The 26,179-nt window shown below is 45.0% G+C and overlaps 1 protein-coding gene across 1 annotated transcript in view; it reads left to right on the top strand.

Annotated features, from left to right (window-relative positions):
* Nucleotides 1-26,179, top strand: part of stau2 (staufen double-stranded RNA binding protein 2) — a 73,055-nt gene that overhangs the window by 18,053 nt on the left and 28,823 nt on the right. Inside the window, exons 7-12 of the mRNA XM_063912124.1 lie at nucleotides 3,294-3,401; nucleotides 9,016-9,228; nucleotides 9,822-9,959; nucleotides 13,377-13,505; nucleotides 15,592-15,649; nucleotides 21,121-21,443. Coding sequence (XP_063768194.1) covers nucleotides 3,294-3,401; nucleotides 9,016-9,228; nucleotides 9,822-9,959; nucleotides 13,377-13,505; nucleotides 15,592-15,649; nucleotides 21,121-21,443 — 969 coding nt within the window. The remainder of the gene's footprint in view (nucleotides 1-3,293; nucleotides 3,402-9,015; nucleotides 9,229-9,821; nucleotides 9,960-13,376; nucleotides 13,506-15,591; nucleotides 15,650-21,120; nucleotides 21,444-26,179) is intronic.

A 26,179-nucleotide genomic window follows, 5' to 3' on the forward strand; every position in this document is an offset into this window, starting at 1 on the left:
TCTGGGTGCATCAGAGGTCAGCGCACTCTCCTCTCACCTCGGATGACTGTCTCTCTCTGATCCCACTTTAAAACCCTCTCTTAATGGAGTGGGAGGATTTGTGCCGCCGTGATGAGCTTCTGCAGCCGCGACACAGGGTTTCTGCGGATCAAAACGAACGCATAGCCAGCTTTCATCAGATTGAATCAGCTGTAATTACTCTGCAGGCTTTATTGTCATACAATCAATAGCTAGGGCATCGCTTTATCAATGAAAATGTGAAGTTTCCTTTTCATTTCAATGAAGACAGGTTAATGCAAAGTGGAGTTTGAAATGTAGTAATTTACAGTAGTATTTAATGATTTTTTAAAGTATTTTTTAACTGTGGTATTACTACTGTAACTCAAGTAAAGGCACTTTTCCTCCTCTGGCTCTAACCACATGAAGGTGAAGGCCCTGTATCGTGTTTTATTAAACCCTGACAGGAGTGAACATCTTCCTAGTGTTACTCTACCTCTCCAGGGTTTCCCCTCAGGCTTAGCCGTTAACTGTTGTTATCATCTCCCACCGGAAATCAAATTACCCAGTATCCTCTCTGCTGGCATGGCTGTCGGTTATTCAAACCGCGGCTCCGGCTCCTCTCTCTTGACTCGCTGTCTCGTGGCGTCGGCCTCCATAAATGTGCTCTTTGTTCACCGCTGCTCTGGAGTCTTGCTTTACAAATTGAGGTGCATTGTATCTGCAGAACATGACCGTCACTGTGTGTGTGTGTGTGTGTGTGTGTGTGTGAGTGTGATCTTACACGCCTGGAAGTGTGGACGCCCTCAGGCTCCAAGTGTTCTGTAGGATCTGTCAAAGCTTTATTTTGAGGAACCCCGCAGGTAGAGCAACGAATTATTTCAAATAAGAAATAATAATGAAGCTGCGGGCCTAAATCTGGGGATGCTACAATAAGATAATGATGTGTGCTTCCGGTCTTGAGTTGTTTAACTCACCATCACCGCACCGGTTTCCAGGGTATTTATGAGGGGGAAACCCATGTCTTTAGTTTCTAGGAACATTTATCACATATTTATTTAGATCTGACAACAACAATGATTCAGAAATAGCCACTCAAGGAGAACAAAGAGGTCATGTGTGTACTGCTTTACTACACAACTACACTCACACTCACTCTTGTTGTGTTTGGATAAACAAACTATAATGACAACGCAAGTCTGGTGCAGAAAACCAAACAACAGCAAAGATAAACACCTTTTTAAGCCTTTTTTTCAGTTTTGATGACATTTTATAGCCTCAAAACTAACAAATTCAGTAAATAATCTGCAGGTTGATCCATAAAACACACAATTGATCAGATATAACCATTCAAGTTCCCACATTCATAAATAATGCTAACAGATTAGCTTCATTGTAAAGCTAAATTGATGAATCTCTGTCAATCGGATCCATTCTTAAAGTCATTTTTCATTCAAAAAGGCAGCTTATTGATAATGAGATCTGTGACTGTGCACTGTGAGAGTCACCCTGTCCATCGGAGCCTCTCTGTCCCGTCGTTTGATCTACCAATGTTCTGCCTGTTGGCGTTAATGTGTGTGTGAAGCTCTCTGTTCATTCACAGTATCAAACATCTCCTCGGGCCTCAGAGTTTAAGTGTCTGTACTTTTCCCAGGACTCAGTCACTAGATGTTATGTAAAGGCAGCAGAACACACACACACACACACACTCACACACACACACACGCATGCACACACACGCACGCACACACACACACACACACACACACACACACACACACACACGCATGCACACGCACACACACACACACACACACACTTGTTCATTCAGCCTCGAGAGGGACACACACCATTCATCACACACTGTATTACGAGTGCGTTACATTAGCAGCGGAGGGATATGCATGCAGGACAACAATGAATAAGTGATGAGGCTTTGAATGAAAACAGGTCCTGCAGGAAGAACGGATGAGGCCTTCAGACTTTCACATAAATACATAGATACATAAATATACACACACACTTCTCTCTCCCCACTGTGAGGTCTCATCGTGAGTGTTTCCTGTGAAATCTAAGAGATCAGGAGCATGAATCATCGGATCATTTTCACAATGAGATACAAGGAGGAGGGGAAGGAGCCCAAAGGGAAAAACTGCAGCCATTCAGACGTATTCTGACAAAGAGCTGGACGTGATAAAGATCGAGACACGGCACTCCCAGAGACAACACACCTAAGCCCCTTGTTCTACGCAGGGTGATACCATATAGATAAGTAGATGGGAGAGTAATCAAACCCATCGTTCTTGTAGATTAAGTCCGTCTGATTGATCTAAAGCACCTTAACGAACATGCCAGCGTAAAAACAATAAAAGATGACGTTAAAAAGGCGATTGCACAACAGTAGTTGATGCACTGGTTGATGTTTTTAATGCCCCTTTCTTCCAGACTCTCTTAGAAAAGAAAGACCTTTAAATGGGTCTTTGTGGAGAACCAATAAAGACATAAGGGAAGCAGAAGCTGGATTTGTTTGCATCTGTTTTTTTAACCTGAACTGTCCGTTCCTTTTTCATTTTCAACGCATCGGATCGATTTCTCATGCCTGATTGAAACACAAATTTGAGCCCCAAATAATAATAATGTTATTATCTAGAACACAGGGTCCCTCTCATGTTTGCTGGACCACCCCTCTGTGGAGTCCTTCCTGTACAGACACAGGACCACCAGTCACATCCTGAAATACTGAATATTTCATATCCAATATCAGATAAAGATCGCAGCAGCTTGGCGAACATCCACCCTGAGTTTGTGCAGACTAATCCTCTGTGTGCTACAGTTTTTTAGCACTGAATTGCAGTAAAATATTTGTAACTTAAAGACCTTAACTTCCTCTTGTCTCATGCAATAGCACCATATCCCTTTTGTGCATGCATCAGCGTTAGAAGCTGTTGAAAATTGACTTTTAATCCACATTTTTACCCTATACTTTGTAGAAATGGGTGCTTTTTAACTCCGATAAAGGATCTTAGTGATGGGACGACATGATCCAAAGTTATTTAGAGAAACAAGCTCTGATTTTAACCTATAGACTGCTGTATTTAGTGCAAAAAACCTCCTGAAACAGAACACTAACCATAAGGAACTCCAACTCCCACCGCTTCACCACGACACCAAAATCTTTCCTTACTTTTTCCATTAAAAAAAACACGTTTAAACCAGCACTGCAGAACAATTCGGACACCTCTAACCCAAAACTTTGAGCCTGTTTTGACCTCCTGATATTTCCCTGTATCCTGCAGAGCCCGGAGGAGAAGGAGGAGTCTGAGGAAGGCACGGACGCCAGCAAATCAGAGATCAGCCTGGTGTACGAAATCGCCCTGAAGAGGAACCTGTCTGTCAACTTCGAGGTGAGAAAAAACATCATGAGGAATCATTTCCTGAGGCTCCGAGGGATGAGTGAGTGGACAAAGGCTACATGAGAAGCTGCAGGAGTCACTCTGATAATACTGTATGATAAGGCAATATGAAGTTGTGTTTGCACAGATTTGCTTCATGTTCCCGGCAGTGAGGTCTCTTATCTTAAAGAGACTGGAAGCTCTTTAACTTCTCAGACTTGTGGAAGTTTCTCTAGTGGAAATTCAAGGTTTTTCTTCCCTGATTGACGTCAGTCACTGTCCTATTTCTGCAGGTGACTCAGCTGATAAGGGGCTTATCATTTGGGAGTCATTTCAGAGTATTTCTCCTGAAGTAAAGGCTCTTATGACTACTTCTTTAGCCAAAACATATTCCTAGCCTTCCCCGAAAGGAAACTTTATCTTATAAACACTGGAGGTTTTGGACGTCTCCTCTCCGTTTTAAGGCTTCTGAATGTTCATACTGTGAGGTTTCTGGACCTGTGTCATCGGATTTGAAGCAACAATTAATGCCGGTCGTTTGGTTCAGACACATTTATATCCTCAGTGTTTCCTCTGGGATTTAACGATGGACACTTCTGAAAATAACCCCCGTTGATATGCATAACGACTTCTTGAGTGTTTACACAGTTTTGCTTAATTTTCCCGTCAGTGAGGTGACTAAAAACTGGAAGTGTTTTATATCTGGGGGTTGACTCATTAAGTAGCGGATCCATCTCCATCCTTCAGTACTTTCACAGTGGTTTTCACTTGTTATGATTACTTACTTATCTTGAAGTCTTTATTCTACTTCTACTGATCTTTAGCCACCCTTGCATTCGTCAGCTATGAAAATATCCATTCACAGCTGCGTGCCTGGAAGGCCTTTTGCAGAAATGACGTGGATAATAATAGAATTTCACAACGCTGTTAACCTAAACACGAGGAACGAGCTCTGAGTGTTGCTCAACAACTTTCCTCTGGATTTTACAGAGAATAACACGACTGCTTTTATCTTCAAGAGCCTTTTTCCACAACTTTTCCATCAGTGGTCATGCATCTTTACCCAGTTTGAGGTCACCTATCTTAAAGAGAGTTAAAATACTGCACATTATAGATGGTTGAAGAACATTTTTTGGGTGACTTTTCTGGACTGATGGATGTCTCTTACATTGACTCAGCTGATAAAGAGCTGATTAATGTCGATTATTTGTTACTAGAGGAGCATTTTCATAGTATTATATAAGTAAAGGCTCTTAATACTTCTTCCACATTACAGTAACACCACCACTGCTTCAGAGCCTCACTCCCTAACTCTTCCAACTCCACGGTGTGTTTTCGCATGACCCGCAGCGTCTGTTCTCTCTGGCGTTCACCGTATCTCCGACACTCACTCCTCCTCATCTTCTTCTTCTTCTGCTGCTCTCTGCAAGGTGCCAAAAAACAAGGGAGGCTCAGTTTACTCTGCGTTCCCCCTCCCTTCCTCCGCAGAATCCACCTACCATCACTCCAAACAATCACACAGAGGATGGAAGGAAGGGAGGGAGGCTCTTCTCTGTGTTGACTTTGTTTGCTAATAAGAGTTTACACAACCTTGAAAAAGTGGTCTGGAAAGCTTCCCAATCCTCCCCTTCATTGTCCTCCTCTGCTCATCAGAGCGTGGCATGACTGTCCTTCCTGGAACTGCTATTAATAATTTAAATCCGGCTAAATCTGGATTGATGTGATCCATTATCTGACACGTCGCTGTCGGAAATTAAGGCCGCTTTCATTTTTTGTCCCGTCGTATAGGAAGCTGACAGCGGCGTTTTAAAAAAAAGCAGACCACAGTCACGTTCCTCTAACCCTCTGTTCATTACTGCTGTCTGATGAGCTGTAAATCAGGGACTCTGTCTTAATCTAACCGTCTATCCGCCTCCCTGACAGCTGCTATTCTTTGCCTATTAAGAAGTGATTTGTGTGACAGTTTCAAGCTGTTTTGTTCGGCCTTTTCTGTGTAGTAAATAAATTATTTGAAGTAGAAACATGTCAGACTTTTTCTAAACGAACCACAAAAAGACAATGGGATTTCTGAACTAAAAAGCTAATGCTAGGCTATAAAGGAACTACAGCACGGTCACATGACTTCAGGTCACCACCGCTAAGCTAAAGGAGGCTAATGTTGGGCTATAAAGGAACTACAGCACGGTCACATGACTTCACGTCAACACCGCTAAGCTAAAGACAGCTAATGTTGGGCTATAAAGGAACTACAGCACGGTCACATGACTTCACGTCAACACCGCTAAGCTAAAGGAGGCTAATGTTGGGCTATAGAGGAACTACAGCATGGTCACATGACTTCAGGTCACCACCGCTAAGCTAAAGGAGGCTAATGTTGGGCTATAAAGGAACTACAGCACGGTCACATGACCTCAGGTCACCACCGCTAAGCTAAAGGAGGCTAATGTTGGGCTATAGAGGAACTACAGCATGGTCACATGACTTCAGGTCACCACCGCTAAGCTAAAGGAGGCTAATGTTGGGCTATAAAGGAACTACAGCATGGTCACATGACTTCAGGTCACCACCGCTAAGCTAAAGGCGGCTAACGTTGGGCGTGAGGACTTGTTAGAAACCTCTGTTTTTAAATCCACCAGTGAAGTATTTATGGACTTATTTTGTGTGGTAAATCAAAAGTGAAAATCTCTTCATCTCGTGTTAACCACAGACCAAACACACTTTCACATGCCAACTCATTCCCGGGGCTTTAGGACTCATTCCTGTACCACTTTACCTCCGTTTTTACCTTGTGTTCTTCCACTTAAAAACTGTTGATTGTTTTCATTCTCCTTTTCCACACATTAGTCACGGCACGTTAGTTTTCCTGTGGCATGTCAAACCAAACTGTCCGAAGGCCAGGCTGCAATTACCCCCCCTCTGCTGGCATCCCATGCCTCTCACTCGCACCCTCTGCACCGCATTCACTTTCATCCTCAATCAGCCTGTTGCATGCACACATTGTGGCCGGAGCCCAAGTGTGAATTACCCCCGCCTCTGAGGGTCCATTACATTAGGAGTCATTAGTTTGGCCTCGTCTCCCTCGCTGCCGTGTCACTTCCTGTTGATGCACCGAGAACAAATAACACACTCATGCATCCCGCACACCGTCTCTCATGTGAGCGCCTTTCTCAGCAGCCATGTTTTCACATCGCCTCCTCCCAGGCCTCATCGGGGCATGAAATTACACATGAGTCACCGCTGCGAGTGTCTGTTTTCCCATCCCTCCGCAGCGATGAGGGTCGCCGCCACCCTGAGAGGCAGTTGGCTCATTTAATCCCCCCGTCAGGCAATATCAAACAGATGTCAGCATCAAAGAGGAACCAATCTATAAATCACAGCCTGTGTGTTGGATCGGAGGCTCGCCTTCCAGCCGGGATACGAGAGAAGAGCGTCCGGGCCAAGAACCTCCCGTCTTACAAGGAGCAGCTTCCCTCAGGGCTTGTCCGTCCACAAAAAGCCTTTCTTCCCCATACCGATCCCTGCCATTGTCCTCCACTGCTCCCATGCCTCCCCGTGTACCTGAGGTCTGCTCAGACGGCGCGGGGTATTAATGTCTGCATGAGAAGGCCTCCCATGTCACAGAACAGAGGAGATGAAGCTACAAGAAGAAAAAGTGTTTCCTGTGCTCAACCTGATCGCGGTGACGAGGCTGTGTGTGTGTGTGTGTGTGTGTGTGTGTGTGTGTGTGTGTGTGTGTGTGTGTGTGTGTGTGTGTGTGTGTGTGTGTGTGTGTGTGTGTGTGTGTGTGTGTGTGTGTGTGTGTGTGTGTGTGTGTGTGTGTGTGTGTGTGTGTGTGTGTGTGTGTGTGTGTGTGTGTGTGTGTGTGTGTGTGTGTGTGTGTGTGTGTGTGTGTGTGTGTGTAATCCCATCAGTGTGGCGCAGATCCCATGTTGTCTGCCAGGAGACTGACTGCCGCTCGTCTGCCGCCGTCCCGAGCCAAGAGTGTGTGTGACATGTGTGTGCAGATACACACTCTGTCTCTGTGTTTGTGTTGGATGTGCACATTTACATCTGATTCTCTTCTCTACTGGCTTCAGCTAATCCTGCTCTCACACACTTTGGTTGTTAGTGTAGTGTTATTAAAGTTAAAGTCTATTTCATAGCCAGTAAAGTACCTCTCCTTTCTGGGTGTTTCTGTTTTTTTTAAGCCTATTTCATGTATTTCTGAACATAGGAAATAACAAAAGGAAAACCATCCCAGTCTTTCAAAGTCAAAGGGGAGGTTTTAAAAAGTCTTATTTCGTCCAACATTCAAAGATATTCACTTTAATATGAAATAAAACAGAGAAAAGCAGCAAATCTGAGGCTGAAAACAGCTTTTTCTGACAGTTCTGTGGAAGAATTTCTGTAAAAATGAATCTATTTTTGGACTAGTCTCTCTTGATCGATTGGTGGACTCATCCCTGCTGCTGTAGTTTGGTGTTCATGCTCATTGTTCATTCAAAAAAATGGAGATTTGTGTGGTTGTATTTGTGTAGTAGAGTGCACACACACTCCTTTGTCCTCCTGGAGCTCTGGTATTAGTGTGTGTTGATGTGTGGAGTGTCTTGAGGAATGCTCCAGATTCTGCTTATCAGTGTAATCTGTTTTTATCGGTCGGTGGGTTCAATTGAACTGTTGCTAGATTGCTCCTGATTGCTTCGATTTGTGCTGTCTGCACCACAAATTGAGCTCAAATAAAGGAGAGCAGGAGAGAGAGGGGGGGAGTTAGAGTGGGGAGAAAGTCTGAAGACACACTTAGCAGCTAGAGAGAGAAAGTCTGCGAGCTGTGAGTGGGAGAAAGCGTGCAAACATTAGCAGAGCATGTTCAGTTTGAAGTGTGTGAAATCTAATTCTTCCTGCACTGTGTTTTTCTAAACAAGGCTGGGGAGAACCCCACCTGCTACATACACACACACACACACACACACACACACACACACACCCTCTCGGACTTCACAGGAAGTAGATGTGATTGCAGAAGCATGACCTAACGCCAGCCGGTGTTTGTTTTAGGTCTCCCAGGTGACCGGAGGCTGGAGGAAGGAAACTGAGCCCTCATCACTAGAGACTGTCATCTAGGAGCGTGTTCCTCTTCGTGTGTGTGTGTGTGTGCGCGTGCGCGTGCGCGTGCGTGTGTGTGCATATGGGTGGGTAGCACTGTGACCGTCGAGAACAGATGTTTTGGACCACCTGGTGTAGCTGCTTGCAGGGTGCGCTGCACACACTCCCTCACACACATCATGACTAAAACATCCAGTTGTTTCTGTCTTTTGTTCTTCACCCTGAATCCGAATCCGAGTCAGCTTTTGAGCACTTCCTGTTCCCTGGTACAGAGGTCAATGGTGTGTGTTTTTTGATGTTGGCTTGAAATAAGGTCTGAGATTAACACAAGCGGAAGAGATTATTATACTACGACATAAAATACGTCAGTAAATACCAACTTAACGTCATCACACCCAACATTAGCCGCCTTTAGCTTAGCGGTGGAGACGTGAAGTCATGTGACCGTGTTGTAGTTCCTTTATAGCCCAACATTCGTATTTTTGCTTCACAAATCATAGAGTAAGACAACCTTTCTTTAACAAACTGATTCTTCCGTCCCCAGGTGTTGAAGGAGAGTGGCCCCCCGCACATGAAGAGCTTCCTGACCCGCGTCAGCGTTGGCGAGTTTTCCGCAGAGGGCGAGGGCAACAGCAAGAAGCTCTCCAAGAAACGCGCCGCTCTGTCCATCCTGCAGGACCTGAAGAAGCTGCCCTTCATGCCCGTGGTGGAGAAACCCAAGACGCACTACAAAAAACGCACCAAGACCATCCTCAAGGTACTGCTGCGGGCCCGGGACACCTCAGATTTCACCTTATGTAATGCATGTGTATTTTGCACGGTAGAGTCACTTGGAAAGGTTGCTATTGGCCTTTCAAAATGAATTGTGAACATTTGAAACACTGCAAAATCTGAAGCAGAAACAGGTTTTTATAAATGCAATATGTGCGGTATATCAGTCCAGAGCTTTAAAGAGAGGTAGAAGTATACAGACAAAATATACAGAAAGATGTGCAAAGTATGGGCTATAATTGAAATACAAAATAGGTCAAAGCTTCAACACACACATCACAAACGCTTCACTTTCCTGTCTTATTTCTGCCTCTTAGACAGAGCTAGCTTTAGCACTGCGCCTCAATAATGTATAAAATATGATATTGTGATATAGAGTTCTTTCCCCCCACTAATTTCCTGTGTTATTCTACATGTCTCTGTATCTCTGCATCTATCCGTTGCAGATGAGTATGACCTCACTTCTGTTCCCTCACATGCAGAATACACATACTGTAGATCACAGCACGGTGATAACACAAGTGAAGTGTGTGTGACGGAGGGGAATTGATCGTCCCTGTTGTTTCCTCTTCCCTGCAGACGGGTCCAGACTACGGGCAGGGCATGAACCCCATCAGCCGCCTGGCTCAGATCCAGCAGGCCAAGAAGGAGAAGGAGCCAGAGTACCTGCTGCTGTCCGAGAGGGGGATGCCCCGCCGCCGGGAGTTCATCATGCAGGTGAACGAGGCCCAAAAATACCCTTTACTGTTGTGCTATCAACACATTACACATAGCATGCTGTTCTGTCACATGTGCCTGACACGGATGACTGCATACACCTGCAGTAACACCGTGTAATTGCATCTGGTCCATCGTTTGGACGTAGGACGAGGCTCCAGGCGGTCTAGGCTTTAAAGCAAACTTATGCACCGACCCTTCACCCCGCTAACATCTGAGAAATACACTGTCATGTGCTTCTGGTCCTTTAAGTCCCAACAATGGGATCTTTTAGTGTTTGAGCAACACAGATTTGAGGGAATTGTTGGCAGTATGTAAGCCTTTTATGCAAACTCTTCTGCATGTTTTATATTTAAAAAATAATAATTGGAAACTCTCTCCTTTGCACTATCAGACCTCCCTTTACTTCCACCTTTTATTGCACTTATCTCCCCCTCATAGTCCATCACCCTCCCTGTTGAAAACCTCCATTTTATATTCATTATCTTTACAGCATGCATACAAAATCTCAGCTCTGTTTTCCTCGAAGGAGCAGCCAAATGTTTTATGCCATTACATTTCAATTCCAGCCTTCTCGTTGCTAATAAAGGCCGTACACAGGCTCTCCTCTGTGCTGCAGATAGATAAATGAGATATTCTGTTTGGTTTGGAGTCTGTATTCATTAACAGAATATGTTCCCAGGTCCTGCTGCAGCAACAACCTTTAACCTTTAACTAAGTTATGGATGATTTGCTGTTTATCATTAATCCAGTGAGCAGAGAGGAGGTGGAACCTCATCAGGTACCACAGTTATCTTATTCAGAGCTGCTGGAAGGACATTCCTGTAATAAAATCACATCATTCCTGCAGGAAAACGGGACAACAGCACGAGGTTCTGCAAGATATAAACACTGTCACTTTGAGGATGATCATGCCTTATATATTTGAGTTTGTTTCATTAGAATTAGATTAGAGTCTGAGGATGAAACCCTCTTACATACATGCACACTCATCTCTACTTTTAACCCATAGGGTTCATTCCCTGCAAGAACATCAGAAATTAAAAGACCTCAAAAGGCTCCTCAAACCACCAGACACTGCAGGAAATGAATAGAGAGTAAGAGAGTGAAACAAGAGGAGGTAGAGACGATTGATTTTTCCAGAACATAAAATATCACTCAACAGACAACGAGTCTCTGAAGGACAACAAGCAACGCTCTCACTGCAGGTGTCCGAGTTAAGATGGAGATCATACGTCAGTTCCTCCTGAGGGAGGAGAGCTGATATCTGTGGTGGGACAGGAGTGGATAAAAGATGCCAGAAATAAAAGAAATATTGACAGATTTAGTGTTTGTATAAAAGTGTGGTATAACAAATCAAATGAAGAAGTTACAGGTAGTTTCCCTCTCACAGAAAGCACTTCTTTCCCCTTCTAGATGCAATCACACGACCAAAATAAGTGGATCAATTCACCTGTGTGCATATAAAAACCAGAGCGCAGCAGCAGAGTGTACTCTCTGGGAGTATTCCCTGAGAGATTTGGCCAACAGCACAGCATTCCCTTAGTTTTTAATAAAACAAACTGGCTTTTCCTCGTTCTGTTTTACCTCCTTGGCTTTTGACAGATTTTGGAGAAGCTACCTTACAGACTGTTTTGCATGAACAATATTAAAAAGCCGACTCTTTTATCCTGAGTGCATGCATGCTTTAATGATCTGTCCCCTGGCTTTTCTAGTTGTTCGCTCCTACATTGATCGGGGTATTTCTTTGACTTGAAAGTCTGCAGAGATGGCACAAAAAGCTCACTTGACTCTTTGAAAGTTGGCTTCTGGTCTGAGAGCATCTCCAGCCGCTGTCTGCAGTGTGTTTGGAGTCCGATTTTAATTTATGTGCTACGTTTACACTGCACTTGCCTTTGTCTCTCGCTTCCTGTTCGTCTCTCTGCGCCCCCCCCCCCCGTCTCTCCCAGTCAAACTCTCGCTCTTTGTCTCTCTTCTCCGTAACCCCCCCTCTTCTCTCAGAAGAAGAACATAGCTTCTCTTTGCAGTAACTCAGCCTGTGTGTGTGTGTGTGTGTGTGTGTGTGTGTGTGTGTGTGTGTGTGTGTGTGTGTGTGTGTGTGTGTGTGTGTGTGTGTGTGTGTGTGTGTGTGTGTGTGTGTGTGTGTGTGTGTGTGTGTGTGTGTGTGTGTGTGTGTGTGTGTGTGTGTGTGTGTGTGTGTGTGTGTGTGTGTGTGTGTGTGTGTGTGTGTGTGTGTCCTCCAGGTTTGCAGCAGGGTCTCTTTCATTTCGTCACGTTCCGCCTGCGATGGATGTGTTGCTGTGTGATCATCTCTATGAATTTGATGAAAAGCAACTGTGTTTATTTATGCATGCTGGTAATTTACGAGGCTCTCCTCCTCGATGCTGCAGCAGCGTGTGCAGGCTGTTCACAGGCTCTGGCTCCCACCGTGTTATTTGTACAGTGTAATTGTCTGTTTGCATAACACAACGACGGCTGATATTCTCTTGGAAATTCCTCTGCTTACATTCTGCGCCGACAGATTTAATGTTTTGGGATCGATGCAAAACAAACAGAGCGTTTATGCGGCCGCCTCGGAGGAGCGTGAGCGGCTCAGAGTGAATGAGAGGGATGGGAAATCAGGGTTTACAATTTGGGATTTTAGAATTTCTAAACATTTTGGCAACGGTGGGAGTTTTTACTTACATTTTTAAACGTCATCCTCAGTCATAAATAAAGTGACCAGCCACAAGACATACCAGCTGAAACACATTCTGATCCCACAGCATCCAGAGCCCTGCACTCCAAGTGTGATCTGCACCAGATTGAGCCATGTTTTCCCTATGGGACACATGTTCTCTTACTGGTTTCCTGCACAAAAAGTAGACATGCATCCACATTTAGTTGAGTCAGTATTCAGGAGATCATTTAATGTTTGTGTTTTAGTTCTAATAGCAGTGGCATTATGAAGTTAAAATCTTCAAATGAATGAATACTTTTGGACTGATATTGCTCTAAAGTAGAAAATAATATGAATATATAACATTTTTATTTGGATAATCCTTGATACATATCACATACTGAGTAAACAAACCCTAGCATTCAGTATTACGTCGATAGTTAATATTTGTGTTTGTTTTCTTCAAGAATACTTGGCATTAAGTGACATTTAAAGGGTTAAAAGGAAAAAAATGTATATTTGGTAGTTTTGATGAGGACTCCTGTTAGAAAGAAGATTTCACTTGGTGAAAGTGGAAAATAATATTAATATTTGGCTGTTTGACGTCAGAGCCGCCTGTATAATGACCCACACTGAATATCCAGTCATTAATTCTCACAGGATGTATCTGAGCAGACATAACAATCAACTATTAATCAGAAAGTGTCGCCATTCTGGATGTCTTTTTCTCACCTATCTGTCTGCTCACCTGTCTGCAGGTGAAGGTGAACAGCGAGGTCGCCACGGGAACAGGACCCAACAAGAAGGTGGCCAAGAGGAACGCGGCGGAGGCGATGCTCCTGCAGCTCGGATACAAGGCGTCCACCGGCCCCCAGAGCCCCACCGAGGTACAGCTTTTACCACTTTATATCTCACATCTCCTCAGTCGCTTCGGATAACAGAGTCAGTCAGATGTGAGTAAAACTATCACTTGAATGCACGAGCACGGCGTTCATAATTCCCCTCCTCTCACATGCTCTGCCATGCTGATTAAAACAAGACAAGACCATGGTTGCATAAACTCTTTTCATCGTGCAATGTCTGTTTGAAAATGTGTTATTATGACCCGTCTACTACAGATCTTTCCATATCCAGTCCAAATATCTGCAATTGATCGGGTTATATTCGTAATTTGAGCAATAAACTATTACGTTAGCCTCCAATCTTGCTAACCAGACTGTAAACAAGGAGCTGAAGCTCTGAAATAATCCGAAGTCGTCCTCTGAGGCTGAATCCTTATCGAGCTAGAGCTGGTCTCAGATAGCTCCAGGTTTCCTAAGAAAGAGCCTTCTCCACACACACTCTGAGATGTAAACAGAACGTGTTGCTCTTGGTATTCCAGCCACGCCGTGCTGCAGGGATCATGAGTCTGTGCTTCTGCACGCTGAAGGATTACATAAAGACGTCCACACTCTGACTTCAAGACACCCGGTCCAGTCGATATCTCAGCCTTGCACCCCCACGAGTTCCCCCATGCAGCTGACACTAACACCTCTTACGTAAGGCGCCCTGCTCCCTGAACCGAGCAGCCATTGATCGGCATCATCTTTATTCACCTCGCTGCATCCTCCGCTCCGGGGAGCAGATTAAAATGGAGATGCTGTTACATAATGGCCGCTGTGTAAATATGCAGCGCTCCCCCGACAGCTCATTAGTTAGATATGTGCTGCTGCATATATCTTATTCAGACAGCCTTGCCATGTAGGAGAGCTCTTATCTCTCTGAAGTGGACTACAGAGTAAGTGTGCAGTCCATACTGCCCTTCATCCTCATCCTCTGCAGCAGCTCCACGTAATTATTCATAAAGTTAGAGTGCAAAGTTATCACTTAAAGTTAGTTTTATACTAAAATGTAGATGTAAAGTTCATCTTAGCCACTCTCGTGTCCAAACTGTTGCAGAAAAGGATGTTTTTGCTCACAAGTAGTGTGCAAAAACAATTCTCCCATGCCCAATTGTCTTTGAACACATTGCAAAACATTAGCGGAGAGGCTAACAGCTAAGAAAGCTAACGTAAATGACATTTATCAACAACCTAAATATTGTGATTTAGGTGATAATTATACAGCCCTCCTCTACAGATTCTACAGATTAACAAAAAATACATCAAATGATCAATCTGTTAACTATAGCCTAGGATAATTCTTATAATGCTAATAATGCAAAACTCCAACCTAGGTAAGAAAGTACGTCCAAACTAGGTGATATTTGAGCTTTTTTTGCATCCTTGTATGTTGAAATCTCTGCAACAACACTTCTAAAGCTTCAGCACATTACTCTCTGTGTGGAAATATCCGATCCATGCACGTACGTTATTGAGTTTCTGCTTGCATCACCGCTTGTTTTATCCTTTGTTTTGATGTCTTGGGTTTCAGATAAATGAGAGGCTGCTGCAGTCTAAGATAATTCCTGGCTAGAGCTTCCTGGTTTGAGTTAGAAAACTGTGGAAACACCTCGATGAGAATCAGACGGCCTACTTCTCATTAGATCCTCAGACAACCCCGCCAGTGTTTGCCCGGCTCCTGTTCAGCAGGATAGGTCGTCTCTCTCTCTCCCTCTCTCTCTCCCTCTCCCACCGTGGGATTGTGGCTGCAGAAACGTGGGGGTGCATTTGTTGTCATGTCATCTCCTCGGCTCGTCAGGATTTGTTTTTCTGTTCCCCTCACGTGTGCTACTGTTTCTGCAGGCAGACGTGCACAGCACAGCAGAAGTAAGGCGCTGAATGGGAGCCCTTTCTACTCGCTGAACACTGACAACCCCCCTAATTAAGTAGCTGGCCCGCTAGACAGACACTAGGCTCCTTAAGCGTCCCCTCCTGTGAGCGCTCGTCTCTTTGTGGCCCGAACAGTAGGAAGGAACTCGTCTGACATGCGTGAAGAAGCTGTCTGTTCAAGAAACCTACATCTCTCTTACCTCCCCCCTTTCTCTCCCTGCAGATGGACAACAAAGGCTGGAACGGACAAAAGGCGTCATTTACCGAGGTGACGAGTAACAGTGAGTATCCGCACGTCTCCCAGTGTCTCCGTCCACTTCCTGCTCCGGCGCTCCTCCGTCTCGCAGGTGGTTTTAGCCGCGAGACGGCCCGGCGTTTAATCTCTGTGACTGGTCAATGGGCTTCTGACTGTCAGCTTAATCGGCCGTGCGTCCTCGTGGGGAGCCTGTGAATTCAGCCCCATTCACACTGAGGCCCTCCGGGGAGTCCCCCCACTGCCTTCCTGCGCAAGGAGAAAAACTAGCCTTTCACTCAGGATTAACACACAAGCTAGCTGCAGCACACACACACACACACACACACACACATAATCGTACACACAGAAAGGCTATACGATGATGTGATAAGAAGGGAGATATGTCTCACTTAGCCGGGTGTCTCCTCCTCGTTGCAGCTGCAGACAAAATAGGATTAAGACTCGTGAAAATACACAATGCTGATGTTCTTTAATAGAGATGTATCCGTCTATTCGTCTCAAACTTTCAAATGTGCTGCAGGATAGTCTACATCACATACAGTTATTGTCACGGCCTCACACACACACACACACACACACACACACACACACACACACAAACACACACACACAGTTTTGCGTTCTTGGCGATTTTTTTTGTCCGAGTTAGCAGCTTTTATAATGGGAAAGGGGGAGGAATATAATTAAATACACAATATAGTAGTAATCTTTAGAGAGATGGAACATAGTTACTGTTTGCTTTCAATAAAAGGAAATGTAAATGCATAGCGCTAATTAGCAATTGTTCGTATGCTAACGCGGCATTATATGCATTATACCTGCTGAACATCTGCATCTTATCATGCTAGCATACACTAGCTCTGTGCATGTGTACAGCCTCAGAGAGCTCCCCAGACCCCTTCTATCACAGATGCAGCGACATATGAGATCCCTCTCTCTGCAGCGGGCTGACAATAATCTGTTGTTTCTTACTAAATGTAAACACGCAGCTCAGCCCCTGTTCATCTGTCTCCGTCAGAGATGAAACCAGAGATGAATCTAATGCAGGCCTCCTCCTCCGAAAGCCGCCCCTCGTAGACATGTTTAAGACAAACAGAAAGGAGATGCACGGCTGGATTTATGTATGAATTAACATGGGAATGTGATGGCCTTCAGGGACGTGTCATTTATAGAGGAGGAAGCAGCTGGGCTCTATCAGCTGTTTCTGTTTAAAAAGAAAATATTGAAAGAGCCTCGTTCTGCAAGGCTTCTATTTTCAGATGTCTGGCAGCGTGGCGGTTTTTCCATTTATTCCACATGGTGCGGCATGAATTAAGTTAATATTTATTACAGGTTTAGTGAGTTATGCGAGGAATTTGTAGCCGCGCCGTTGCCTACGCAGAACATCGTATTATCTTGAGCGTGATTTGTTGTGATGTCCCGGCTTGATAAGAGGATGCCAGCGGAGCAAAATGTCAGCAGCTCGAGTAGAGGAGCCGTTTGGGGGACAAATGTGGACAAATAACTTATTAGATCTGCTGTCGCCACGCGGTCATCCAGAGAGGGGGATGTTTCTGCTGAAAGTGTGCTGGTCAGACTCCGTATACAGGATCCAGAGGAGCGCTAAGTTGTGCCACGACTTTTATAGCACTCACATGTTCGATGTAGTCCAATTCCCTGAAAGATATATCATCTAAATGATGTTTATGCATGCGTGATTGTGCTCCGGGATAAAGCTATGTTGGTGGTTGTGGTTTCTATGGTAGCACAAACTGCAGGCATTGCCCAACAGCCGAGCCCCGTGGGAAACACAGTTTTCCTTACTTGGAGATCGTTCCCATTGTTGCCGTGCCACTGCCGCTCGCAGTTTATCTCACACGCAGCACGAGGCGCGTAACTATCTGCTAATTACCTCTTTAAAGCTAAAGCCCAAACCATACACACACACACACACACACACACACACACACACACACACACGCTGATGTCTGAATAATGTTTGTTGCATAAACACCATCACAAGTCATTCACAGCTGCTCTCAGTTTTCTGAAAATGTTTCCAGTTTGCAGAAGAGAAGTGGGAATGACTGAACCGGTTTGCAGCATCGCAGGGAACTCTGGCATCAGAGCGGCTGTAGCATGTTTTATGTGATAAACAGTTACGTGTGTTTTGGAGAATAGCATTTGGAGATTTGTTGTTTCAGTTCTTGAGATCACAGATAGGTATATTAAAGTGACTTTTACAGGGTTTTAAAGCTCTTGTTTATCGTCACATAGCCTACACTATAAAGTAATACTTGTACATTAAAAGCCTTTAATGCATCCGTCTGATCGAGCCAAAGAGAAGAAGCTTTGAGCATCTTTGCTTCACGTCTGTTAAATGTAAAATGTGCGAAACCAGTGCCCAGTCTGCTCTGATTGGTTAACTTGTTGTGATTGGCCAACCGCTTAGAGATGTCCCGCCCCCTTAGGCTGTCACGTACAATGTGTTGCAGTGCTAGCCAAGACTGTTGGGTAGTGATGTCACTTTGTTACAGAGGTAAACAAAGGAGTCCATTGGAGGCGTTTCAGGCAGGGTGGGTGGGGGAGAAACTCCTCCTGTACGGATTTGAGCCTCTGGAGACCATTTACATGCACTAAAACCTTCACGCTGCAGGAGAGGGAATGTGACTAGTAACAGTGAAGAGGACAGGTAAATGTGTCGCTCAGTCCTTCTGATCTTCCTCTTCTACACAACACACACACGTGTGTGTGTGTGTGTGTGTGTGTGTGTGTGTGTGTGTGTGTGTGTGTGTTAGATTTGTGAACAAACAGGGTGTCTTAGAGACAGTAAGGGAGTGTAAGAACAGAAAGAGAGTAAGAAGACAGTGATTTTTCTCCCCTCTATTCCCAGGGGGATTGCAGCAGTGCTTTTCACTCGTGTTGCCACAGTGTGTGTGTGTGTGTGTGTGTGTGTGTGTGTGTGTGTGTGTGTGTGTGTGTGTGTGTTTGTCTGTGTGTGTGTGTGTGTGTGTGTGTGTGTGTGTGTGTGTGTGTGTGTGTGTGTGTGTGTGTGTGTGTGTGTGTGTGTGTGTGTGTGTGTGTGTGTGTGTGTGTGTTAGAGCTATGTGAAGGTCTTGCTCCACCGTGGTGATTTATAGCGGCGGGCTCTGGCCCTATCTGTTTTCGATCAGTCTCATGCTTGGCTCTGGCTTCCCTCCAGTGCTCCCCTGGCCCACCGGACGCCGAATGTGGGTGGGACCCTCCGAAACCCAGCACCACACACACACACACACACACACACACACACACACACACACACACACACACACACACACACATACACGCACACACACACACACACACACACACACACACACACACCATACACGCACACACACACACACACACACACACACACATACACTCTCTCTCTCTTTCCACTCTGCATGTACACAGTTTCACAATCCCTACCAAACACACTGTTGCTTATTTTCCTCCTTTTGTCTCACGCTCTTGTTGCCATCTGACTCTGCAAACATGCAAGCATCCTCGCCGGCACGCCCACACACACTTAGGGCCGGCAATCACACACACACACACACTCGCAGGGATTACAACACGATACTCTGATGTCATGTTGGCTGACACCTCCCTTTTTTTTTGTTCTGCATTGCAGGCCTGCGAGTTCCAGTTGCGTAAATTCTAATTAAAGTTGTCATCATGATTGGGAAGAAGGAGGAGGGGAGGAGGGGAGTAAGACCTTATGGTTGTGTCATTGCTGGCCTGGGGCAGTGTGTTGTAGTGTGAGTAATAGGTCCTGCTTTTCTCCGGACAGGAATGCAAAGTGCAGCGTTCTTAACGCCATTTAAGACAGGAGAGATACGAGTGTGTGTCGCTGTGTGTGTCGCTGTGTGTGTGATGGTGATGGTAACTCAAACAGGAAGTGGCCTGTCAGTCAAGTGCTTTCTCCCAGCTGTTGGCTCACACACACACAAACACACACACAGCTGGTCTTCCTGTCTCTGGTGACCTTGGCTGGGCTTCACATCCACCCATCCCCACCTCTTCCTCCTCCTCCTCCAGCTCATCCTCCTTCTTCCACATTCTTCCTTTTTACGTTCACAATAGCCAGGAAAATATTGACACTCCGTCGGTGTTTCCTCCTCCTTCCACCTGTCAGGGAAGTGAACGCCAACACAAACAAATGATATGCCTCCAAACGGTTTAGGGCTGTGCAATTAATCCAAATATGGGGTAGTAGTAATATTCAAGTCCCATGAGAATCACCTGTAGTGTGTTATATAGGTTTCAGTGCATGTAAATGGTCTGCAAAGGCTTGAATCCCTGTGTTCAGACCACTATATTTAAATATTCCAAAATCATGAATGATTTCTCAGTTGTATCGTGCATCTCTCGTCTCCGTGCTTATTTGGATTGAGTCGAAGGTCCAAATCCCTCGGGACACTTCCTCCAGCTACCAAAATATCCCTTCCCTTTGATCTGACTCGGAACCTGCTCCTGGGTTCTGCTGGGTCGGCGTCACAGAGCAGGATGCCAGGTAGCTGCCGGTGCTGTTTCCCATCAGCGATGAAGTCACGGCACTCTGTTGATACTGGTGGATCCTGTGTGTGTGTGTGTGTGTGTGTGTGTGTGTGTGTGTGTGTGTGTGTGTGTGTGTGTGTGTGTGTGTGTGTGTGTGTCTGTGTGTGTGTGTGTGTGTGTGTGTGTGTGTGTGTGTGTGTGTGTGTGTGTGTGTGTGTGTGTGTGTGTGTGTGTGTGTGTGTGTGTGTGTGTGTGTGTGTGTTTCCCAGCAGACACTTTGATAGTGTTTAGAACTGCCAAACCTCATGAAACTGTCATCTACGCTCGGCACTGGAATGCCAGTTTAGGAGCCAGCACACACACACACACACACAACCCCCCCCCACACACACACACACACTCTAACATTGTCTGGTGGTGACTCGATTCTTGAAATCCACTATTGAATTTTGCTTTTGATTCAAAAAAGATGTCACTGCCTCTCCTACAGTATTATTTACGATCAACAGAGTGATTTCTCTCTGCGTCCTCTCAGGGTGACAGCACTAGCTTTCCCAAACGCCCGGGTCATGGGAGGTGAGGAAGAAGGGCTAGATGGTAAAATAAATTAGCCATAAATGCCACATGTTTGGGGAACGTACAACATTATGGTGAAATGGGGACAAAAAAGTGCCATTAAGCAATGCTGTGTGCTCTCTGAAGCTTGTACTTTACTTGGGACGTATGCAAGCAGGAAGGGGCCAGAAACGTCCTGCAGGAATTGATCCAATAACCACAATTGAAAGCTTGATTCGTGACGTAGTTTTGAGTGACCGAGTAATCTGGTTCAAGGGTTAATAAAGACAGCAGCATTTCTCTTAAATCTGTCCCACAATGTGTCCTTCTCTGCTCCTCTTTTAAACCATATGACCTCATCTCTGTGTGCTCTTCTGTCCGTTTATCCTCCCAACACTTACATGGTTCCTCTTGTCTCCCCATCGTCTCTCTCTCCAGCCCAGAAGGGTCTGCTCCACCTCAGCCCCGACGTCTACCAGGAGATGGAGGCCAGCAGGAAGCAGGGCGGCGGCGCTCCGGGCTCCAACAGCGGCGGTAACTACATGACCTCCAAAGACATGGGCCCGCTGCCCCCGGGACACCCCCCGTACTACAGCGGCTCCTCGCCCAGCCCCACGGCCACCATGGCCCGGGAGCTGCTGCTGAACGGACAGACGCCTGCCAACGCCGACGCCGCACTGCACCTGAAGGGGAAGAACTGCGGCGTTGCCGTGCAGCCGGCTCAGCAGCTCGACTACCTAGCCCGCATCCAGGGCTTCCAGGTGAGCCGCTTCACACGATACACAGCTGTCTCCATAGAAGTGTTTGAAAGACGGTCCAAAGTTCAGTTTCTGTGAGACACGCACAGCCACAAGTGACTTTACTGTTTTCAAAATGCTGTAGCGAACTCATTTCTTCAGCTACAGGGGTCGTCCTGATGTCACATGAGACTACATGAAACTATGAAATCCCCAAATCCTTTGATGCAAACCATGTCTCAATGGCTTGTGTACAAGTGCAATAAAATATATATTTGTAGAGTGTTATAAAGCACTGATTCTACTTCTTACAAACTGGCTTTCTGGTGGAAAATGGACACATTTTTTAGAAGTAAATACAAAATCTTACCGACGTTTTAACGGAAGTATAAGCATAAAAATGTCCTTAAAATACCAACAGTAAGAGTATTCTTCATGTAGAAGAACCACTGTTTATTAGGATACAGTTATCTGGAAGAAATTGCAAGTAGAAGTTTACTTGATTATCCAAAAACATGAAGCAGGAGCCGTCGGAAAGGATGAAGCAATGTAACCGCAGATTATAATTTGCATAACATTATGATTACTGTAATTATGGAAGTGAGACGTTCGTTGATTAAAAGCTGGATTTTCTTTTTGCACGTTCTTCAGGGAGGCCTTCTTCTTCCTCCTGCTGACGCCTGCAATCATTTCCATATTCATATTTATCATCATCACTTGTGGAATGCAGGCGCGTTTCATTTTCCAAACGCCGTAAATTAGCTCATAAAAAGTCATCATTTGAAGCAACAGAAGTCGCTGAATCGGCGGCACAGATGTTAGCATGGCCGTGCATAAATTGGTTTTGAAAATGAAACACACACACACACCCTAAATACGTCATAGTTGATGCAGGGTTTACTTATCAAACCCAAGCACACAGCAGACGTACAGCTGATTGAATGCAGCTGCAGCAATTAGTCAATTAATCAATTAGTAAAACTAATCTCACACCTTTTACCGGTTCATCGTTTTAGTCATTTTTCATGCAGAAAATGTCCAGAAATGCCGTTTCTAGCCCTTTAAATATGAAGATGTGCTGCTTTTCTCTGTTTAATGATATATTTGGGTTTTGGACTGATAAAACATTTACTTGTAATTTGAGAAACTTGGATGGACATTTGTACTATTTTCAGGCAGTCAAACAATCAGGGCTGCAACATTTACTCAATTTCTATTATTTCCATTATACTTCAGCTTCTAAATATGGAGATTAGCTGCTTTTTCTGTTTGAAATCACAATAAAGTGGACATATTTGGGTTTTAGACTCACAAAGCAAGATATTTTAAGGCAAAAAATGTGGCTTTTCTTGACGTTTCTCACTACCAACTAAACAAATGTTCTAGATAATAATCCTCAGATGTAAATTCCTGTAAATAACGGTAAGATGCTGCCTCAGGCGGAGACTGTAGTAGAGCGTAATGAAAGCAATGCTGGACTGAAGTAGAACACTCCGCTTCCTGCTCCTCACGGCGGACAGTATTGGCAGATCGTAGATTTAGAGCTGGAACGAAACCTCACAGGTGCTTCTGTCATTACCGCACACACACACACTGAGCAGTGTGTGTGTGTGTGTGTGTGTGTGTGTGTGTGTGTGTGTGTGTGTGTGTGTGTGTGTGTGTGTGTGTGTGTGTGTGTGTGTGTGTGTGTGTGTGTGTGTGTGTGTGTGTGTGTGTGTGTGTGTGTGTGTGTGTGTGTGTGTGTGTGTGTGTGTGTGTGTGTGTGTGTGTGTGTGTGTGTGTGTGTGTGTGTGTGTGTGTGTGTTAATCAGTGCCGGACGATCTGCGCTGCATACCGAGCCACCAGCGGCCACTCGGCTGCAGATGCTTTTTATCAGTCAGAGCGAAAACATTTTATCTTAACCTGCTGAGGGTTTCTGTGAGAGGCCTTTGTTATTGGTGTGTGTGTGTGGAGGAATTCAGGCTGTAATTGAGACATACGGACAATATGTGTTGTACGGAGGGGATGTTTCGTATCATGTGTAATGAGAAACTTTCTCTGCCTAAAGAGCCTAATGTTAGTCAGGCTTTTTAAGGCTTATGTGCTCTTATGCTTTTCTGTGGGATAAAGGACCAGATCTTCTTCATGTTTTTACCAAGAAATGCACTTGTCTGCTTCTCCTCCCGGTCCCCGTCGACGATCGAGCGCTCAGATCTGCAGCTTTCATTGTTTTCTTGTAATTTGATATTAATCTCCTTGTCTGATTAGCAACTTTTGTTATCCTGATGTAATTATGTTCTCCAAGTGAGCGGATTACAATGCCCGCCCAGCGCTGGATTAAAGCGTCTCAGAAAGCACCGAGGACGTTCTCATAGTGTCCGTTTCATCCCGCAGCTCTGCAGACAAAGGCCCAGCCTACCTGCTAAGCCCTCCTTTTGATTTGATTGGAAAATAGCCTCTGGTGGAAGCTCTGCTGGATGAGCAACAGTGTGTTGTACTCACGCCAGCTTGGAGCGAGGATGCTGGCACTCAGTGCGCGGTGTGTTTTTGTGTGTGAGTGTATTTCCTATTAATTTGGCTGCTGTGTTGTTGGCACGGCGGGTATGCGCGCTGGAAGTAGGGCAGAAACAAAGAAGCAGGAGGTAATAGACAACACATGGACCAGGATGGGGTTCTGAGTAAGAGCCACGTAATAGATTCTCCTTCGTCTCTGGGTTTATCTCTTTGCTTTTTGATTGGCTTGTGATTTTGCATCCTTCATAATCGACTCCTCTGTATCCAAAATCAAATTATCTTTTAGGTTTAATTGCACAAAACGTGACACGAGAAGATGGAGCAAACATAAAAGAAGAAAGGTTGAAGATGGCAAAAGTGCACAGGTAATTTTCTAGAAGTTGAAGATGAAAACGCCATATAATCGACCTGTCAATCATATGGTAGCCCCGCCCTCCCTGATTCACACGCTGCTTTATCGTCTATTTGACACTCAATGGGACCATAATTCACTAAATAAACATCTTGCTGTGTTGAATCAGATTTGAAGATACAGATTGAGACCATAAACTCATCAGGAAAATGTTAACCGAGGTAATAAATCAAGTGAGAAGAAGTGTATTTCTCTCATAGACTTCTATGCAGTCAAGAGGACTCGCCCCCTGCTGGATAATAGAGAGAATGCAGGTTTAAGGCACTTCAACAAAAAATGTTGGTTTTTGCAGGATGATACGATGATTCATGAGTTGTCTGTAATGTTTTAAGCCCAAAAAAGTACAGTAGAGCTGTGCTGTACCAGTTAAGCAAAGCGGCATGATATCCCTGTGTTTGTTCAGTTTGAAGGGTTTGACCCCGACATTGCAGTCACCAGCTGCCCATTTCTCCTGCCATCACATGACTTGCTGTTGTCATCACACACTGCAGATGCTCAGATTAATACCTGCTACTTCCCTTTAAAGTGAGCCGGACATTCTGATTTCAAAGATCAATGATTGATGGAAATCTAATGGAGCGGGGGATGCACACCTGGACTCAGACCGCTCTGCAGGCCCGACGTAGAACAGACCTGTAGAGCTTTATTTCCTAGAAAACTAGAGTGTTCGTCGGAGCGGATCCCTCCGTTTGTCTTGATGCGGACCGGCGGTCAAGTTATTCAGTGGTCGGGCAAGTTAATGATGAAGAGGGGATTGAAGGGGGGGAGAGAGAAGCACAAGTGGAGAAGAGTTAATAAGTCCTATAAACGAAGTAGGACTGTTGCTGCAAACTTTGGATGGCATTGAATTAAGAAGCAGTTTGTGCTAGCTCATAAAATACCTCTTACAGACCTGACTCAACGTGCATTTAATGCTACTTAATTCAACGTTGTATTTACCTAAGACGGTTGTTTCCACGCTCCAAAGTCCTGCATTAAATCATTTCCAGAAAAAGGACTAATTGCTTTGACTTTGACCTCTTTTTCCCACTTCAGTGTGTCATCCCACTATAATTACAATCTGATCCAGTGGCAAAAACAAACCTTTGGTACACTGTCTGTACAAAACCTGCCCAAAGGATTACATCGCAGCCCATTTGGCAACTCAATATTGGACCAGTTTAACAAATAGTTGTCAGCATTAGACACTTAGACATGGGAAAATATGGATTTAAAATGCATTACGATCCCTCTTGGTTACACTGTGTGTGTTTCAGAGGTGCACACGCACAATGGGAAGCAGCATAAACGATATTTTAGCCGGGCATAAAAAGCCATATTCCTTTAATGAACTGGCTCGTACAGTGAGAGCAGCACCTATTCAGCAGAATTACAGGAACACCCCTCCTGTGTTTGTGCGTGTGCAAATGGAAAATATGACAGAAGCACTTTGTGTATTGTTGCAGAGTACTTTCTCACGTCCATATGGATCAGATGTTCAGTCTTAGTGACGCAGGATCATCGCACCGCTTCTATAAATTGTTAATATCCTCTCGCACGTGGTGAGGGAACATCAACATACTGTACCATAACGTGTCGTGTCAGGAAGACGGTATCTACAGTCCGCTCCACCTGCTGAATCCAAAAGCAATAACTCTGCACAGATAGCAATCAGCTGAGTCATGTTATCCAACGGGACGAGCTTTATCTGGGATGGATTTAGAGAGTCGTCGCAGGACTTCCATGTTGGAAATCCCGCGTTAATGAAAACACTCTCCCTGGCGGGTGGCTGGTGTTGATATCCCGTTCCCAGGGTTCCTCACACTTTCACGTTGTGTGCTCTTCCCTCGCCGCGCTTCCTTCTTTGGCTGTGTA

Source organism: Eleginops maclovinus, chromosome 21 (assembly GCF_036324505.1).
Source record: "Eleginops maclovinus isolate JMC-PN-2008 ecotype Puerto Natales chromosome 21, JC_Emac_rtc_rv5, whole genome shotgun sequence".
NCBI classification, from domain to species: domain Eukaryota; kingdom Metazoa; phylum Chordata; class Actinopteri; order Perciformes; family Eleginopidae; genus Eleginops; species Eleginops maclovinus.